The 21,224-nt window shown below is 40.9% G+C and overlaps 2 protein-coding genes across 2 annotated transcripts in view; both read left to right on the top strand.

Moving 5' to 3' along the window:
- Positions 1 to 21,224, top strand: part of LOC138017099 (uncharacterized) — a 47,946-nt gene that overhangs the window by 12,071 nt on the left and 14,651 nt on the right. Inside the window, exons 2-3 of the mRNA XM_068864300.1 lie at positions 13,696 to 14,106; positions 20,008 to 20,109. Of these exons, the coding sequence (XP_068720401.1) occupies positions 13,696 to 14,106; positions 20,008 to 20,109 (513 nt within the window). The remainder of the gene's footprint in view (positions 1 to 13,695; positions 14,107 to 20,007; positions 20,110 to 21,224) is intronic.
- On the top strand, positions 5,028 to 6,173 carry LOC138016452 (uncharacterized). Its single transcript, XM_068863590.1, has one exon. The coding sequence runs from the start codon at positions 5,049 to 5,051 to the stop codon at positions 5,937 to 5,939; it is 891 nt and encodes a 296-aa protein (XP_068719691.1). The 5' UTR covers positions 5,028 to 5,048; the 3' UTR covers positions 5,940 to 6,173.

Raw genomic sequence — 21,224 nt, forward strand, 5'->3', positions numbered from 1 at the left:
TACAATACTTTCCTTACTTTAATATACTAACATAAACACTACAGAACGGGAGAGGGTTTTACATTTATATAACTAATTAGGTCTTAACAGAAACCCATAAGGGTTGAAACGTGTAACGCGCGTTCACAGCTTCCGAATATTCAGTGCGAACTGATTGGTTGAATGTTTCAGTGCTAAGTACCATATTTGGAAACCCCTCGCTCTTGTTGTTCCAAATATGGTACTTAGCAAATTGAATATTCAGAAGCTTGTTTCCCAGCGCACAAGGGGCCGTTACATGTTTCAACCCTTATGGGTTTCTGGTCTTAATAACAAAAAGAAACTTAGAAGTAGTATCGAATCTTACACTGATAAGGAAAGGGGGGGGGGAGGGTGGCTTGTCAGGAAGGAAAATAACAGTGGCGAAAGATATAGATGTTAGTGATCTTTTCTGACAGACAGAGGGTCAGCCACCCTTTTATAATGTTCTAGAAAGAATGAAAAGCTTGTGACAATTGTAATAGTTTGTTTACTTCGACTGGCCGACTTTATTCCGAAAAAAAAACTCAAAGGAGCTAACCCACTCCCTTGGATCAGTGGCTTCATCATAAATCTCATTAACAAGAGAGATTCAATACCAAAGATATTGAACGGCAAATTACGTCAAGCCTCCTAAAAGAGAAGTTTAGGTCTCTGAGTTCTGACATGAAAAGCAGACTCCGCGAATGTAGGGAGGCGTTCTTTCTGGATACGAAATCGTACTTAAAAATTGACCCTGAAACGTTTTTGGTTGATTTTGAAAGTGAAATCAAATCACAAAAACCTCCCTGAAACGATTACCGTGCCAACCAGTGACAACACAGGAGTTAAAGCCTCCACCCCAAGCGAAGTTGCGGAGTTACTCCATCAGTATTTTGTGTCAGTAGTCGCGCCTGATCAAGGAACTTAACTGCCTCAAAGGAAGAACGGTTGGTTACCAGACACAGATCCGTTATTGATTGATGTAACTCTCTCAGTATGTCAAGTTGCACTAATCCTGCGTAATCTTGATGCCAGTAAAGCTACTGGACCAGACGAATCTGCCAAAATTCTGAAAGAAACAGCCGACTTGATAGCAACCTCGCTTACTGAATTCTTCAACAAGTCACTAAAAGGTTAGGCTGTCTGCCGGAAGATTGGAAAATAGCGAACATTGTCCCCTTATTTAAAAAGAATAATAAAGAACAAGTGGAAAACTACAGACCGCTCTCGTTACTTTCTATTGTTTCGAAAGTCATGGAAAGGTGTATATTCAATGCTATCAGAGACCATGTTTTCAATCTTATCAGCGCTTGTCAGCATGGTTTCATGGCTGATCGGTCATGTGTAGCTCAGCTTGTTGAAGGTTTAGACCATATTGGCGCAAAGCTGGATAGAGGAGGACAAGTAGATATAATCTACTTGGACATGTCAAAAGCTTTTGACAACGTAAACCCCGAAAAACTCCTAAGAAAGCTACGTCAATTTTGTTGGGGGGGAACCTGCTAACTTGGCTAGAATCGTACCCGCACAATCGATCTTAGCGAGTGACTACATTGGATGCAACATCGAGCCCCTTACCTTTGACATCATGGGTCCCACAGGGTTCAATCCTGAGCCCTATGTTGTTCCTTCTGTATGTAAACTCTCTGCCAGGCACAGTTAGATCATCCCAGATTGCTGCTTTCGCTGACGATACAAAGGTCTTCAAAGAGATTTCATCAACGCGCGATGCAGAACAACTTCAAGAGGACCTGTCTGACCTGGTCACTTGGTCAGATTCTGCCAGCCTAAACTTTAACTACAGCAATGCAAAGAGGAGCGCATTACCGGGAAACTTAAACCTGTCATCTATAACTATCATATGGCCGGCTCACAGCTTGAAGTTGTCTCGGCCGAAATGGATCTTGGTGTTTACAACGCGGATAACCTCACGTGGAACAGGCAAGTCAATGAGCAATGCGCTAAGGCCAGCAGGCTCCTGGGATATGTAAGGAGAAACACCAGACTCGCCAAAAGCACTACGGTCAGACGCTCGGCATATCTCACCCTAGTAAGATCCCATCTTGGCTATGCCACGCAAGTCTGGTCTCCGCAGTCTAAAGATCTGATTCGGAAGCTCGAGCGAGTCCAGAGGCGCGCTACGAAGTAAATTCTGGACCTTCCATTTATGTGCGACCAAACATATAAATACAGGCTTAACTTATCATGTATCCCCTATTGGTATGACTTTTACTTGCGCCACAGACGAGGTTTTATTACCGTCAGCGGCGCAGACTATCAACTTTCACAAACTTATTACAGGTAATAACATAATTGACACATCCGCCCTCTTTGCATTTAGCAAGGCTGAGTAGCATTCTTCTTAATCCCCAGACTACATTATCTTAAAGAATATCACGGTAGAATATCACGGTAGAGTTATTACACTGGTTGAGTGTTGTGTGATCGATCTTGCCCCCGTTCTGTTTTAGGAAAATACTATGTTTATAAAATGAACCTTCAATTTAAGCTAGTATCTGATTGTAGGTGACCACTGAAGAGAAACGACCGAGTGTGAGAGAAAACATGACACGGTGTATTTAACGATAAATTGCTTCTCGGTAAACTCATCAGAATTACATACACATACATACACATTCTTTATTTAAACACGATAAAGTTTAAAAGCACTGACGTGCTTGTGGGGTCGTGACTGTGTTATTATACTAGAAATATTACATAAAATAAAATGTGTATGTCCAAATGCTAATTTAGATAATTGAGGTACAAGGTAGAACTGTTTAAGAATAGACATCTGCAACTAAAAAATAATAAACGGTCTGTAAAAGAGACTCAAAAACATTTAAAGTCATTATGAAATCTAGGGAGTGATTGAACTGACTGGGCATTAAAATTAATGTTCTTAACGTAAGTGTCTCTCTTAACAATGCGGAAGAATGTCTTGAAGTTGCTTCCTGTGTAATGGGTGTATACATTGTTCCATAGGATGGTTCCTCTGTTTCCAACAGAGTTTTTCAGAAAATAGGAATTAAATCGTGGGACGGTAATCCTGTTACAGTTTCTAAGATTGTAGTTGGTAAAAGGCCTGTTCACTAAATAAGATAATGTAGGAGTTGCTTCTTCGCTAACAATTTTGTAAAATAGTTTGATTAAACGGAGTTTGAACATATAGTCTATAGTGTCCCAGTTTGTGTGTTCATAGACATCAGAGGGCAAGTCCTTGGGTAGCTTGTATATCACCCTTGCCGCCCTTTGGTGGAGCATTTCAAGGGAGTTTAGTTGCCCTGCGTTGATACACCCTCTCCACGCAATAAGGCCATATGAGACGGAGGGTAGAATGACTTTAAAATAAAAGTCCAGTAAGGCATTCTTACCTAGAAAGGAACTGCGTTTTAACAGGTTTAGTTTGTTTAAAAAGTTCTTTTTCACGTCGTTAAGATGGCCTGAACACGAAAGACGGTGATCTATACTGACACCTACAAGTCGAGTATGATTTACCCATTCAATCCGGTCTTTGCCTATAATTACTGCATTTAGAGGCCCAATGAACTGCGTTTTCGTTAACAACATAGCTTCGCATTTTGTCGAGTGAGGGGATAAGTTATTTTCCGAACACCAGTTGTATAATTCTAATAGAGCATGGTTCAAAAGAGTAACAGCATCATCAACAGTATCTCCACTACATTACAGGGTTACAAATTGTACAACGACTAAAACTACATTCTTCTAAAATTACTCTAAATAATCAGTAAATACAATATTAAATGACAAAATAAAACCTGCTTCACATGAGTGCCGTGTGTAAACATTGTAGATTTAACTTGATGAAAGGAGACGCTCGCAGCCAGCCCGGATCGCTCTTCGGGAATCAGCCTGCCGCAACTCGATTGGTAAACTATTCCAAATAACTGCTCCAGAATAACTGAAGCTATTTTTCATATAGTTTGGGTGTGGCTGTGGGATAGCTAGTTTGTCCTCTGTGTCCCTTAAGGAGTAATTAGAGACACTAATACGGTCAACAAACTTGGAACTAAGGTAATCGGGAGTAAGCCCATTAAGCGACTTTAAAATCATCATAGCCATATCGATTGTTCGTTGAGAATCAAGTTTTATCCATCCAAGTTTTTGGATAAGGTTATCAGCGTTGGCATCGTAGTTCGACTAAGTGAGTATACGCGCAGCGCGATTTTAAAGTTTTTGAAGTTTACTGGCTAGGGTTTTGCCGTAATATCCCCAAACAGAATAGGCCATTTTCGATATATTAAATATTCAGCTTGAAAGTGAGGCAGTGAGGACAAAGACAATAGAAACACGTGGGAATTAATGTGAAAAATATTTACATATCTTCCACTTTCCTTTGTCTTTGTCCTCACTGACTCGCTATCAAGCTGAATTTTAATATATCGAAAAAGGCCTATTGCAGTAATCAAAGTGAGGCTGTATTAACGACATGAAGATTGATCGGAGAATCTCATGTGGAACAAAAAACCTCACTCTCTTCAACCCCTCCAATACCAGACCCGATTTTCTTACATGAATTCTCAACATGAACATTCCAGGATAAAGTCTGATAAATATGAACACTTAGAGATTTCGTAGAAGTAACTTGAATTATAGGTGCACCGTCAATCATAAGTGACGGAGGGTTGTGAAACGAGCTTAGCCTTTGCCTCGATCCGATCAACAGAAAGTCAGTCTTAAATGTGTTAAGAGTAAGCTTGTAAGCAGTTAGCCATTTTTCAACTCTAGCAAGATCCTCATTTAAAACAGTGGAAATAGCAAACGGTGACATTCTGGTTTCGTATGATGTGTCTTCCCTGTTCACAAACGTACCCTTGGATGAAACGATAGAGATACTCGCGAACAGAGCTTTCACCAACAATTGGTTTAACGTAACGTACGACTTGAATTTGACGAAAATGGACCTTGTTGACCTTCTCAGAGTAGCTACAAAAGAACAACTTTTCCAATTCAATGGAGCCTTGTATGAACAGACTGATGGTGTGGCCATGGGTTCTCTCCTTGGCCCCTTGCTCGCTAATGTTTTCATGACCTCAATCGAAGAAAACCTCGAACGACAAGGAAAACTCCCTTCGTTCTATCGAAGATATGTAGACGACACCCTGACCATCATGCCGAATATGGCGGCAGCATCTAGCTTTCTAGACACATTAAACCTTGCACATTCATCCGTAAAATTCACCATGGAAACTGAAAGCAATGGTATGTTGCCATTTCTGGGAACTCAGTTACTGAATCGATCTCCCCGGATAGAGACAAAGGTCTACGTAAAACCCACGAATTCAGGTCTCCTTCTGCATTTTCAGAGCAATGTTGACAATCGGTACAAGAATGGCTTGCTGAGAACTATGCTCGATCGAGCACACCGTTTATCTTCTTCTTGGTCACACTTCTCAGACGAATGTGACCGTTTGAAGTCAGTTTTCTCACGCCTAAAGTACCCGAAACAACTCGTAAATTCCACTATCAAACGCTTTGTTGACTCAAAGGTCTGCGACCAACCGCGACCTTTATCAACAGCCCAAGAGACGGATAACATGGTTCGAGTAGTCTTGCCATTTAAAGACCAAAACTCAGCAGAATTTGTAAAAAAACAACTTAAGGATTTGAGCCTGAAAGTAAACAAAACCATCCAGCCTGTATTTACCAGCAGAAAAATTGAACAGGAACTGAAAGTGAAAGAGGCAAAGCCGCCGATCATAAATCAGCAGTGTGTTGTATATAAATTTCAATGTGACCTTTGTGATGAAGGTTATGTAGGCTACACACGCGGACATTTACACAATCGTGTAAAGGGACATAAGCAACAGTCCTCGGCTATTGCCAGACACTATAAGAACGCACACGGGTCGATCCCTCGGGACCTGCTTAAACGCTTTGAGGTGCTCAAAAAATGTAAAAACAATTTGATTGCTTAGTGTTTGAAATGTTATTTATAAGAACACTTAAGCCTAGCCTCAATGTGCAATCGGATTCCATTCGTGCTAAAGTATTCTTATAGCCAATTTCGCACGTGCTTATTATGTTAATTCTTAGCGTCAATCGTTTTTAATACTGTAATTTTAGCATCATAGAACATTTTTACCTTGATAATGGAGTGATGTCTACTCCGAAACGTCGGTTTAACTTGTTATCTCTAACTTTTATAGTTTTATGTTTTAAGAAATCTCTTTTAATACGGTTAATATTTTGGATGTTATTACTAGCAAAAGTTATGTGTGTATCATCAGCATACATTCAAGGTTCAGAATTTGATAGACAGTTAGATAGATAGATAGATAGATAGATAGTTTTATTAAAATTACCCTTGCAGCCCGAGGGCTGAATTACGATAATTTTGACAAATGTACAACGTTAATTAATTGTAACTATAAATTATAAAATGATAAATTAAGAAAGTTAAACAATACTAAAGCTATTATTATGTAAACACTAAATTACAATTAAGATACAGCTAAAATTTTTCAAAAACATATCATTTAATATATATGAGTTGCAAAAGGGCATGTTATCGGCAATGGCTTACAATAAAACTGTCTCTGAAACGATTGGTTTTAAAACGCGGGACTTGGAACTTGCGATTTTTCCGTGTACGCAAAGTGCCAGAGTAAGGTGGCGGAAGGAGTGAATGAAGCTTGTGATTATTGTTATTACATATGTCTTGAAACATTGAGTTACCAATCGCCTCTCTCCTGGCATACAAGGTAGGTATGCTAAAAACTTCTAAAGCTTGTCGATAACATAACTCGTTATTGCTTATTATGCGTAGTGCTCGCTTCTGCAGGCGCTCTAACTGATCGGAGAGATATTGCGGTAGAGCGGTATGAAAGACTGAACATGCATACTCTGCGACTGGCCGTATGCAAGTGGTGTAGAAGCTCAAAAGGTCATTAGTTGGCACTTTCGCACGCTTTAATTGCCTAAGAAAGTAGAGACGCGTTGCGACTTTCTTACATATCATTTCTACGTGCACATTCCACTTCAAATCATTCGATATCATAACACCTAGTAATTTAGCAGATGGAACAATCTCAATGTTCGTATTATTGATAGTAATAGGCTCTAAAATACTCTCTGACTTTGTGAATGATATTCTAAGTTCCTTGCACTTCGATTCATTCAACTGGAAACCATCAGCTCGTGACTTTGTAACAAATTCGTCAACGCGCGACTGCATCGAGCTGGTTCCGTTCTTTTCCACACACTCAGCGAGGGTAGTATCATCTACATACTTCCAGATGTACGAAATTTCCACACTCAGGTCATTGATCATAATCAGAAATAACCAGGGACCGAGTTTAGTCCCCTGAGGAACACCTGCTGGTACAGAACGCCATTCAGATACACAATCACAACTCAGTTTCACCCTTTGCCTTCTATTCGTTAGGAAATCCAAGATCCAGCACATGATCGACTCCGGAATATCATACGAGGAAAGCTTTGGGGCTAGGACTTGGTGATCAATTAAGTCAAAGGCTTTGCGAAAGTCAAATAGTACCGCTCTTGTAGTAGCCCCATTTCCGTCAGTCGATTCCAACCAAGAGTGCAACATACTAATAAGCGCATGCGTAGTAGAAGATTTAGGTACAGCCCCAAATTGTTGGGGGTCAATCCGCTCCAGCACAGCAGGTTTAACGTAAGTGTCAACTACATAATCTTCAGACAACTTTGACAAAATGGGGGTTAGTGAGATAGGGCGTAAGTGCTTATTTACATCACGGACGGGCTTTTGCTTTGGCACGGGGACCACATCTGCGTGCTTCCATGACGATGGCAGGCGTCTTTCACGGTACGAGTAGTTCAAGATGTCAGATACCGGTCCGGCTAAAATATCTGCATTTTCCTTTAACAACCATCCAGGGATGTTGTCTGGGCCGTTAGCTTTGCACGGGTTCAACTTTGATAATTTCTTGCGGACTGACTCGACCGACACAACAAGGGGGTTTTCGGAGTAGTTACTGAAAGTAGTGCACGGAAAAGCGGCAGGGAGCGATGTGTAACAGTGCATTGGCGATAAGAAAGCCTCATTGATGATGTTAGCTAGGCCGATCTGGTCAATAATCTCATACAGATGTTGAAGCGATTGCAATGTGTCCCTTTGCGCCGAGGTATACCACAAGTGAGGAAACGGTCCCAAGAGAGAGAACCATTTATAAAAAAAATCGTTTGCGGCAGCCCAAGTATGATCTAAGCCAATCGTATGAAGTGCCATGGACACCATATTTCATAAGTTTAGACAAAAGAATATCGTGATCGACGGTGTCGAAGGCTTTCTTTAAATCCAAGAAAACGACTGCGTTTACCTTACCCTGGGGTCAATGCTGTAAACCATCAGCACCTTCAAGTAAAGCAGTGACAGTAGAATGAAGAGGGCGAAATCCCGATTGGTGTCTTGAAATTAGTTTGTGTATAGTAAAGTAATTATAGAGTTGATCATAAATGATTCTCTCTGATTCTCAGACTTTAGCTGCAACTGGAATTACTGAAATTGGGCGGTAATTATTTAGATCTGAACGATTACCCTGTTTGAACAAGGGGATAACTTTCGAAAGTTTCCATTGATCAGGGAAAATTCCAGAAACAATAGATTGATTAAAGATAGTATTGTAGTAAAGTAGTACAGAGTGGTTCGGCTATTAAATCAGCACATTCGCGCAAGAGTTTTGCAGATATTTTGTCCAAACCAGTAGATTTGGATTTACATAATCTGGATGAAAGCGGAAGAACCTTGGAGACGCTGGTCGGTTTTAATTCGAGTGTGCAGTGTCCAGTCTCAGTTAAATAATCCAAATGTGAAGAATTGTCTTTATTGGCATGACTATTATTTGCTAACTTGGGCCCAATAGACGAAAAATGATCATTAAAGGCGTTAGACAGCTCATGAGAATCATAAATAGAATTGCCGCAGATGAGCTTAATTTCGTTTATGACAGAATTGTGTGATTTCCTAGACATAAGCTGATTGACAATTCGCCAGGTGTTACGTGGATTACCTTGGTACTCGTTGAGGGCATGCTTATAGTGACACAACGTCAACGTAACTCCTCTTCAGTTTCTTCTGGCGCAATTTTAAATCAATTTTGACGAGAGGACGATTTTCGATATGAACTAGCTAGCTGTGAACTTGAGAAGAGGCTTAAGATTGTGGGCAAAGCCAGATTGTTGACGAGATAGAGAAACTACTTCCTGTTCAATCAGAGCTGTCAAAGCTATGAAAAAAGTAAGACAACGAAATTTTCGCGTTCTTGTTAGTTCCCAGCGCCGATAAATTTGCAAATGATGAAATTTTTCATTAAGACGTTTTTCTTTCTTCCTTCCTTCCTTCCTCCCTTCCTTCCTTCCTCCCTCCCTCCTTCCCTCCCTCCCTCCCTCCCTCCCTCCCTTCCTTCCTTCCTTCTTCCTCCCTCCCTCCCTCCCTCCCTCCCTCCTCCCGTCCTTCCTTCCTTCCTCCCTCCCTCCCTCCCTCCCTCCTTCCTTCCTTCCTCCCTCCCTCCCTCCCTCCCTCCCTCCCTCCCTTCCTTCTTTCTTTCTTTCTTTCTTTCTTTCTTTCTTTCTTTCTTTCTTTCTTTCTTTCTTTCTTTCTTTCTTTCTTTTCAACTACAGGTTAGGATTTAAGTTCTTTTAAGTTTTATTTGAATAGTTTAACAGCCAGTGCTCGATCCCTTTCGAATACTGGATTCAATATTTTGCATTCCTGATTCTAGATTCCGAATTCCGAGTTCTGCCTTTCCAACCTACCAAAAATAAGCAATTGTCTCACTTACAATAAACCAACCCTGGCCTTCACTCGTAAGGCGGATTGAAGCGCACAAATTACAGTTCACAGTCTTCATGGCCGATAACATATAGATCATCTGACAGACTGATTACACCCTCCCAGTTTACGCTGGGCCGATTAGGTTGTGAAAAAAAGTCACCAACAACTGTCTTTGTCAGGACTACACTCATAGTCATACAGAGGATTAAATTTCATCCAAGTATGCTTTTCTTAGGTTTCAGTTTCAGTAAAGGTATCCATACTAAAAACACCGAAAGCAAAGAACGACAAATGCCGGTACAACCAACTTGAAGGATTCATTCGGTTAAGCGCGCTATATTTGTAAATTGAGACCGTTTTTAAAGTTTTCACACTTTGCACTGCATTTTTCATTTAAAAAGAAGAAAAATTGAAGAAGAAAAAGTTATTTATCCTTGGTTGCCTATGCTTGTTAATAAAACTTCATTTTTATTTCTTTATCTCTTAAAATTACCATTGTAATCAAGTTAAGTTGAGTTTTTTTTCAAGGAAGCTTGAAAAAATCTCGCGAGTGCAGTGCAATAGCAAGGTCATCGGTTCGAATCCCGATCTTTGAAACGTTCATTTCATGTCCATTACACCGTTCAACTATAAGAAATTTCATTTATTCTAACAGTCCTTACTATGGTGCTCCGCTGATGCGCTTGAGGTCCGCTGGCAATTTTCCTTGGCGGAAAATAATAAATAATAATAATCTTTATTAACTCGTGATAAAAGAACATATCTCGAGTTACAAATATATCAAATTTAAGAAATTACAGCTATAGCTATATTAATAAAAATGACATCAATAACCTAGCAACCTAAATATTATATTTAAAAATTAGTCTATTTACATACGAGTTCTTCAACCTTTCAGTATAAACTGCTGGGCGCTTTACAGATGTTTTCCTTAAGTTATAATTTGTTTCCTTTTCTTTCGGTAATATGCAGAAAATAGGACAAGGACTAATAGAGCGTGACGTATATAAATTCAAGTTCGATTCTTCTAAAATGCTACGAATGTCTATTTTAACCGATATATATTTTCTTTTAAAACTTCTGTCTAAAAATGATTGTATAGCAGTGAGATCAGAGTCAGGCGCCCCATATACAGACAGGCCATACGTGAAATTCGGTAAAACTACCGTGTTAAAAAACCGGTCCACCCCTTCCTGACACATCCCTTGTTTTCTTAGCGATCTTAAAATTAAATGGCCCTTATTGGCCTTCAATAGTTTCGATTTAACGTGATGGTTGTATTTACAATTACTTTGAAAAGTAACGCCCAAGAGTAGTAGTAATTCATTACATTGTTGAATGTTGTGAATTTGGACGATATTGTCATTGTAATTACTTTTGCGAAAGACCAGCTCCTTACACTTTACGGGATTACATACCATTTTATTATTATTTGTCCATGTTAAAAACTCGTCCACTAGATCTGTGCGGCATAAGCCGTTACTCCAGATAGGAACAATAATGCTGGAATCATCGGCATATTTGAAAAGAGCAGGTTGGTTACCTAATACAAGCTCTAAATCGTTTATAAAGATGTTCAATAAATATGGGCCACTAACACTTCCTTGTGTTGTCCCTCTATTAATCTTTTTCCACTGACCCTCAAAGCCATTGTAAACAACTCGTTGTTGACGATTATCAAGAAAGCTAAGGTACCAATTAATAATGTGGAGATCTAATGGTAATCGCTTAAGCTTATTGGATAGCCTTTCATGATTGACACAATCGAACGCTTTAATGAAGTCCATTGCGAACAGGCGAACAGCTTTACAGTTCGGTTTGTCAAGATAACTATAAACAGCGTGCTGCATGCTCACAAGAGCATCCGTGCAGCTGCTGCCAGTCCTGTAGGCGAACTGAGTAGAGCTTAGATGTTGCTCTACAGTGTCCCGCGCATGGATGTTATAGACGGACCTCTCAAAAGCGCGCGCGATCACCGGTGTTACGCTAATTCCTCTGTATTCACTTTTATCCTTGGGGACATCTACTTTAGGGAGTGGGGTCACATGAGCTCTCTTCCACAATGAAGGCCAGGTACTAGACTTCAAGGACAGGTTCCAAATTTTATATATTATAGGGGCGAAAATTTCTGCATGATTTTTCCAAATCCAATATGGTATCATATCTGGTCCGGTCGCCGTTTTCTTTAAATACTGTAGGCACATCCATACATGTATTTCTGATATATCCGGTGCCTGGATTTCTTCACAAACCTCCGCCGGCGTAGGATCTTTGTAATCTGGGTCCCAGCAGAGATCAGCAAAATAATCATTGAGTTCTTGTAGAGATTGTGTATCTAAATAAACCTTTGCAGAAGAATGACGACGCTGTGATAGATTATGCACTTGCCTCCACCATTCCTTGGATCCGACCGGCGCGTTGAGTAGATTCCGTCTGTTCTTACAAATTAAGCAATTGATCTTTATATTTAATTTCCTGCAAGCGACCCATCTGAGTTGAGCCGATTTTTGTTTTCCTCCTGATCAAAGATTTCACCAACGGCGTCATCCAAGATGAATCACGTGACGTTACGAGTGGCAGCGTTGCATTTGGCAAACCCGGCGTTTTTCTGGCGTGAAATTATATTAGTGACGAGCAACGGGATAAAGGGCAGGAAAGAGCACGAGAGAAGAGGCGACGAAATTTGAGAAATTTAAGCGAAGAAAGCCTCGAGAGAAGCCCACAGACGGATTTTTCGTGCGTTGCTAAGGAAGTGAAATGTTACTTCCGGTGACTGACGTCATCATATCATGAGCTGGCCAGAAAACCCACTCACAAGCACAAATAACCGCACAAACTATTGTTTGCATCGAAGGGTTTTCCTCGCCCTTCCTCGCGCTCGTTTTCAGATCAATTGCGCATGCGTAAACGAACTGACTTTCGGTTTGAGAAAAAAGGTAAATTTCCGGCGGTCTTTGAATTCGAAGTAATAAGTTCTTACTAAAACATTTAGTTATCAAAACGAGCGATAAAAAATAAGAACGACGTTTCGACCGCTCCACGGTCTTGAAAATGACCGTGGAGCGGTGGAAACGTCGTTCTTATTTTTTATCGCTCGTTTTTATAACTAAAGGTCTTTGAATTGAATTATTTTTTTTTCATGTGGCACGTTTCACCCTCAAATACAGAATATAGCTAAGCATTGATTTTTTTTTCAAATCATCTTTTTTTGGAAAATATTGTAGGTATTTCAGTATCGTTTATCGCTTTAAAAAGAACATTTTTCAAAATAAAAAGAAATCTATGCTTGGCTGGATGCAAAAGCGAATACCAGATAAGACTTAGAAAAGCGGTTTGATAGGCTCGAACCTGCAATTTTTGGCAAAATCTCCAACACCGATTGAGTTATAACAATCGTTTTTCTGATTTGTCACGCGGTTTTGTGGCCGGCTACGGTTGCTTATTTTGGAACTGAATTCATTATTACTGGGGCGACTGTCCACACTTAATACCTTTCGATTTATAGGCTTATTGTGTGAAATGGATGTCCAGTCGTGAGCTGCTTTGTTTGACTATCAAATTGCAGTTGAGTAAGCGAATTACTACGCTTGAGCTCGACTTTTTAGTTATTAATTTCTGCTGTTGTTCTAAACTGAAGAGGGAGGGTGTAAAGATTATCAGTCAAACGGAAAATGTTGTGAAAGAGGTTACTGCGCATATAATTTCGGTTTTACTTGTTCATGAAAGTCGTCAGTTATTGTTTGCAAGGCTCTTTCGTTTACTGCTGTCAGCTCAGAGGTCTTTGATCACTGTAAACTATATACACTAATGATTATTAATTTTGTGCTTTATGCAGAAGCATAAGTATTTCCATAGATATTTATTGCTTTCTGGGGTTAAAAACGGGAGCTCCGCTAACCTATATATTATTACTATAGGTACAACGTTTGGTTACAACTGTAGCGAGTACACTGTTTATAAATTAATACCGGAAGAACGCCCTAAATGGAATCAAAGCAAAAATTTATGTTCGGAAAGTGGGAGCCATCTGGTATGTATTGAGCATCAAGGGGAAATCGATTTCCTGGCAAATAAACTTAAAGAACTCAAGTGGAAATCCGAATATTTTATTGGCTTGGAAGAACAGAATGAAACGTGGACTTGGATATGCAACAGGAGTACTGTGGTTACTCCAAAGGAAAGCCCCTGGGCAATAAGTCAACCAAGCGGCAGTGGTCCATGTGCTAAAATGTACTTTGCTGGGAAAGATCTAGTATATGATGACATAGCCTGTGATTTGAGAGAGGATTATATTTGCGAAAGGCGCAATAGCAGTTGCCACAAAGAAGGTTAGTTCAAAAGAAAATGCCCTCTTTGACAGGCGCCAATCACTATCACTATCACTATCACTATCACTATCACTATTACTATCACTATCACTATCACTACAGTATCACTATCACTATCACTACCATAATAATCGTATATTATTATCAATACGCGCGGCCAAATGACAAACTGCCCTCTGTAAAATGCACCTTTTTGCGTGCCAAACGTGAAATGCCCGGGCTAAAAATGCATTTTCCGCCCTGATTCTGACTGGATGCAGAGATGTCAAACAACTTTTCCCGGCCAATGAGATCGTGAGAATACCATTTCAATGCCATAGTTGGCGTGAATTTTTGTGGATGAGTTTTTTACTCCTTTTTTTCTCAATTTTTGCTCTTGTTTAGCTGATCGTATTGTAGCAATATATATATGCTATATCTCTGTTAAACATTTTTTTCTTATTATATGAATTTGTAAGATTTGGCCTTGTGTTTTGATCATGATGATAACCACATCACTTTTGTCGGGCATAAAGTTCATTTTGCATCCTTTGCACCCTCTCTTCGCTCGGGCGCAAATGATGCTACTCGGGCCACAAATAAACTATATGCCCTCCAAAAGTCATGTGTTTGTCCATTTATCATCGTCATTATCATTATCATTATATTCTCTCTAGGAATAGTTAATCACACCTCATGGAATGCCCAGTTGCCCTTTGCGAGACGAGGCGGAGACGGAGTATTCACTTATTTGTAGGAGGGGTGTTGTTTTTAGGCAAAATCCTCCTCCTCCTCCTCCTCCTCTCTCGGCTGTTCTCTTTAGCGGTCGCCACAGCGAATCATTTGCCTCCATCTAACCCTATCCTTTGCATCCTCCTCCTCTCTCACATCAACTAACTTCATGTCCTCTTTCACTACATAAATCTCCTCTTTAGTCTTCCTCTAAGTCTCCTGCCTGGCAGTTTAACCACTATCAGCATTATTCTACCGATTTATTCCTATCCCTCCAATATCAGTCTGGCCTCTCTGACTTTATCTTTAAAACATCTAGCATGTGCTGACCATCTGATGCACTCATTTCTAATGCCGGCCATCCATTCTCGTTACTCCCAATTAAAGAGAACCTCAGCATCTTAACCTCTGCTACCTCCAGCTCTGCCTCCTGTCTTTTACTCAGTGCCACTGTCTCTAAGCCATACAACATCGCTGGTCTCACCACTGTATGGTAAAGTTTTCCTTTCATCCTTCCTGTAACCTCGCCGTTCTAATTCGCACACATGTATTCTGTCTTGGTACGGCACACCTTCATTCCTCTCCTTTCCTTTGTTTTACCAAACAATCCGCACTTAACATTCAAAGTAAGGCATTTTCACGTGTGGGTGTCAAAATCTGAAATGGGATACGAACTAGTCTCAAGAACGTATCCAGGAATTGTTTTAAGAAGACGATTAGAACAAAAATAATTGAAAGTCTAGAAACTGAAAACTCTTATGCCGCTAGTATACCATTTTCACTGTCAATACAACCACTGACTGCCAAGTTATGGGAAGCGAGATTTTGTCACTGACTTCTGCTTTAAAGCAATCGAAACGGAAAAGCAAAAGAGACAGCACAACAAGGATTTTAATAATACTCTCCCCAAAACTCAGAAAATAAATAACTCCCCTTCCAAGACAAGATCATATGAACTTGTAAGGAAAGGCAAGAGAAAACCGCGCAATTCGGTTGTGACGCAAAACAGATTTGTTACTGAAATTGCCGCGGAAGGATCCCCTGCAACCGTTTAAAAGCTGTCAACCAAGGCCGAATTAGCGTGGGACATCTTCATGACCATTTCCCATTTCTGTTTGCATGTAGTGTTCGGTCGTCTAGAGGGATTTCCACCCCACATGCCTAGCTACATTTTCTGGGGAAACACCTATGAGAGACACAGTTATCGAACACCCGCTACGGAAGCGGAGCATAGTTTCGTCATTATGTATTCTGAGTGTAGCCAAGTGGAGGGATAGACGATTAGCAATCGCAGAACCGATGAATTGTTTGTTCGATACGGCGCCTTTCTTGTTGGTGGAACGGAAGAGATAGCAGTCTCTAAGGAAGAGGTCCGGCCGATCTTGTGGGATGACGACCCTCGCAATCGCAGCAAACAACTTTTAAGTTTCAATGATGAAATGGTATATGAAATGAATCATATATGAACTGCGGATATGAAATCAAGTGAAGCTATGATCTTCGCAGTTATGAACGTAATTTTTACAATTGCGTAGAGAAGCCTGAAAAATTCAAGACTTCAACGGGGTTTGAACCCTTGACCTCGCGATTCCGGTGCGACGCTCTAACCAACTGAGCTATGAAGCCACTGACGTTGGGAGCTGGTCTTTTGTGGGTTCTAATGGTCCCGTGAGGAATGAATCAATGATGAAATGGTATATGAAATGAATCATATATGAACTGCGGATATGAAATCAAGTGAAACTATGATCTTCGCAGTTATGAACGCAATTTTTACAATTGCGTAGAGAAGCCTGAAAATTTGCGAAGATCATAGCTTCACTTAACTTTTAAGTTTGTCCGCAAAGGAATAGAGGGGCTTGATCTAGGATAAAAAGGATGGGAAAAAAAAAGGGAACGGCGATCTATGCGAAGGTAGACCCCAAACAAAAAGAACATAGAAAAAGAAAAGGGAGGGCAACACCCACCAGCCTAGCCGGACCAGGAACCCGTCCTGAGACAGGTCATAGGGTGTGGTTTAGAATTCCCTTCTGGTACGACAAGGAGCGGGAGGGGAAAGAAGTACGTCCGACTACAAATAAAAAGCAATAATAATAATAATAATAATAATAATAATAATAATAATTACTTATAATAATAATAATAATAATAATAATTACTTATAATAATAATAATAATGATAATAATAATAATAATAATAATAATAACAATAATAAAGAAAAATAAAAAGAAACTAACAAAAAACGAGACGATATGAGTTGCATGAAACACATTTAAATAACGCCACATATTAGCTAAATCTGGGTGTAACACTTCTAATTTTGTTTACGGTGGCCGGAACTGCCCCTAGATCGAGAGTTAATTACAAGACCTTGCAAAGTGGCCTCGCTTCTCACAGGAGAAGCACACAGGAAGCTGGCGACGTGGATACGGATAAAATCGAGGCCTTTCACCTCTAGGCAGTTATTGGGGCAGCGGTCGCTTAAGACCAAACTCTTTCTCAGGTCGAACACACGACCAAACTCTTCCTCAGGTCGAAACACGACCAAACTCTTTCTCAGGTCGAACACACGACCAAACTCTTTCTCAGGCCGAAACACGACCAAACTCTTTCTCAGGCCGAAACACGACCAAACTCTTTCTCAGGTCGAACACACGACCAAACTCTTTCTCAGGTCGAACACACGACCAAACTCTTTCTCAGGTCGAACACACGACCAAACTCTTCCTCAGGCCGAAACACGACCAAACTCTTTCTCAGGTCGAACACACGACCAAACTCTTTCTCAGGTCGAACACACGACCAAACTCTTTCTCAGGTCGAACACACGACCAAACTCTTTCTCAGGTCGAACACACGACCAAACTCTTTCTCAGGTCGAACACACGACCAAACTTTTTCTCAGGTCGAACACACGACCAAACTCTTTCTCAGGCCGAAACAAGACCAAACTCTTCCTCAGGCCGAAACACGACCAAACTCTTTCTCAGGTCGAACACACGACCAAACTCTTTCTCAGGTCGAACACACGACCAAACTCTTTCTCAGGTCGAACACACGACCAAACTCTTTCTCAGGTCGAACACACGACCAAACTTTTTCTCAGGTCGAACACACGACCAAACTCTTTCTCAGGCCGAAACAAGACCAAACTCTTCCTCAGGCCGAAACACGACCAAACTCTTTCTCAGGTCGAACACACGACCAAACTCTTTCTCAGGTCGAACACACGACCAAACTCTTTCTCAGGTCGAACACACGACCAAACTTTTTCTCAGGTCGAACACACGACCAAACTCTTTCTCAGGTCGAACACACGACCAAACTCTTTCTCAGGTCGAACACACGACCAAACTCTTTCTCAGATCGAAGACACGACAAAACTTTTTCTCAGGTTGAACACACGACCAAACTCTTTCTCAGGTCGAACACACGACCAAACTCTTCCTCAGGCCGAAACACGACCAAACTCTTTCTCAGGTCGAACACACGACCAAACTCTTTCTCAGGTCGAACACACGACCAAACTCTTTCTCAGGTCGAACACACGACTAAACTCTTTCTCAGGTCGAACACACGAAGGGGGCCAAAACGAAACAACAACAGACACAAACGAGCGGGGCGACACCACAGAGTGACACATAAATGGCAAAACTTGGCAAAGCACGCGGTAGACATGTTAACTAAGGACCCGGGCCATGAGAGTGAAAAACATAACCTCGCCAACCTGAACTTGGGCAGCCGCGGCGCCCGGTGGCGCTTGAGGTTGTTGTGCTTCGGCTTGAAGTTGTTGTTCTTGAGCTTCAACCTATTGGTCTTGTACTAGCGGCTGTCCTTGTCCTGGGCCCTGAACTTGTATACGGTTAGCCAAAGCTTCAGCATTAGGTTCCGCTGGAACGGCCATAATGAAGTGCTGCGGCTTCGGCGACGCGAGACTCAAAGTTCAAAGCAAAAAATTTCACAGTGGACCAGAACGGCGTAACTTTGCGAAAGAGACCGAAATCCAGAGGAGGTTTGCATAAATGGGCAAATGAGTTCAGCATTGTCCCTGAGGTGTTACAAGGATACCGGCGTTGCGCGCAGACTAAATCCGTGGCTATTTTGACAGTGAAAATATAGATACCTTAATTAGCAAGATGAAAAATTAAATTTCCAACTGAGGTTAAGTATAGTCTGTAGTTTTCCTCTTTACATATTGTTCTTCTACCTAGACTGCTTTCTTCTCTTTTTCTCCTAAATTCTTCTACTTTCTAAATATTTGAAAGCACAAAGAGTAATGTTTACATGTTGTTGTTGTATGTAATAATAATAAAAAAATGTCTAAATAATTTCGTGTACAGTCTGGCTTGCCACGATTAGCTTCTCGCTATTTGCAAGCCAGCCTAGTAACAACTTAAACTGTTTCTTGTAAATAAATAAAACTTGAAAACTTGAAACTTCCATTTCTCTAGATTTTCTTCCACCTGCTCTCTGCTCACTACAGATCACAATATCATCTGCAGACATCATAGTCCATGGAGATTCCTGTCTAACCTCATCTGTCAGTCTGTTCATCACCATAACAAACAAGAAGGGCCTCAAAGCTGAGTCTTGGTGCAGTCTTATCTCCACCTTGAACTCCCCTGTCACATCGATAGTACATACCACTGTCTTACAGCTCTCATACATGACCTGTACCACTCTAACATACTTCTCTGCCACTCCAGAATTCCCCATACAATGCCACAGTTCCTCTCTCGGTACCCTGTTACATGCTCTCTCTAGGTCTACAAAGACACAAGGCAGCTCCTTCTGGCCTCCTCTGTACTTCTCCACCAACATCCTTAAAGCAAACGCTGCATTATGTTGTACTCTTTCTTGGATTGAAACCATACTGCTGCCCACAAGTGCCCAATTCTGCCCTTAGTCGAGCTTCCACTACTCTTTCCCACAACTTCATTGTATGGCTCATCAACTTTATTCCTCTGTTGTTGCCACAACTCTACACCTACTTAAGGTGTTTACGAATCTGCGCCTGTCTTGCTCCAAGTAAAATGTACCATGCCTTCCTCACTAAACAACCTTTTTTGATAAATTGGTTTGAGGCCAGAAAATCGACGCGGATGTAATTTTGTTCAGAGTGTTACCTTTGCATTCACAACGTAAATAGACGTTCGTATTTTCCTTTATTATTTCATTATTTTAACAAGCTGATGAAAAGGGAACAATCAAGCCTACTACAATCCACACATTGCCAGATATTTCCGTTGCCACAGATTCAGTGATCACAACTCCACAACAACATGAGGGAGGTAAGCGATGGGAAAAAATTGAATTGTTAGAGTACTGAGTTGGAACAGGAACCCATGACCCGGAGCCTACAACTATACTGCGTTCGTGTAACGGCGTTTTCACAGACCGATTTATTTTTAGATTGAATTTCCCGCGAATGAGACTCCCACAGGAGCCCGATGACCAATTACAAGAAATTAAGCTGACGTCATAGGGTCACCGAACCGGAACTGCCTTTGTTTTTTGACCTAATTCGCGGGAAGGGCTAGTCTAAAAATAAACCTACTTGTGAAAACGCCGTTTCACAGATGCTGTATGGAAGTTGCACGCTCCAGATGGGCTCCTGGTTGGAATAAATTACCTTAGAATAATTACATAGGTGATTATTGAAAATTCTCTGTGCTGATTGGTTGCACCAGAGGTGGTTATTACGCGATAATCACCTAAGCGTTTTTCTTTTTCAAAATGGCCGCAAGCCGTTTTGTTGAGGTGACAGACGAGGTTAAGATGTTAAGATGCTAAGGTTCTCTCTGGGAGTAACGAGGATGGATGGCCGGCATTAGAAATGAGTGCATCAGATGGTCAGCACTTGTTAGATCTTTTGGAGATAAAGTCAGAGAGGCCAGACTGATATTAGATTATTTTTCAAATAATAACTTATGTAATAGGCCACGTTCGATATATCAATATTCACACAATGGCTACGATTGCCTAACTGAATTCGACAGTAGATTTCGCTTGAAAAACCGATATCACACTCATCCCTTCGTGATTCATGCGATCAGTCGGTTTTTCAGGTGAAATTAACCGTGGAATTCACTAGTTAGGCAGCGAAGAAAATGACAGTTCCAAAGCCTTTTATTTTCACTAATCCTGTAGCCAGTACGAATAAACAAGCCGGGAGCTCCGCTTTTAGGCTTGGCTAAATCTATATATTTTATTTATTTGATTTGATTTCTCTTTTCATTGACTGGTGTGCGTCTTAGATAGTTAGAGGTCGTAAGACTTCAACCTCTGTTTGGACTTTCCTCTGATTTGTGCAGCTGTAGCTTCATTACCGTAATGAGGCACTGACAGAGGGAGGGGGGTAAAGGAGGCACCGTCAGCTTCTATTGATACCAGCCTCATAGCTGAA

The sequence above is a fragment of the Montipora capricornis genome, chromosome 9, assembly GCF_036669925.1.
Source record: "Montipora capricornis isolate CH-2021 chromosome 9, ASM3666992v2, whole genome shotgun sequence".
Lineage (NCBI taxonomy): Eukaryota > Metazoa > Cnidaria > Anthozoa > Scleractinia > Acroporidae > Montipora > Montipora capricornis.

Bases quoted from the DNA above. Each gene is read 5' to 3' on its own strand.
- LOC138016452 (XM_068863590.1), top strand. From the start codon at position 5,049: ATGACCTCAATCGAAGAAAACCTCGAACGACAAGGAAAACTCCCTTCG.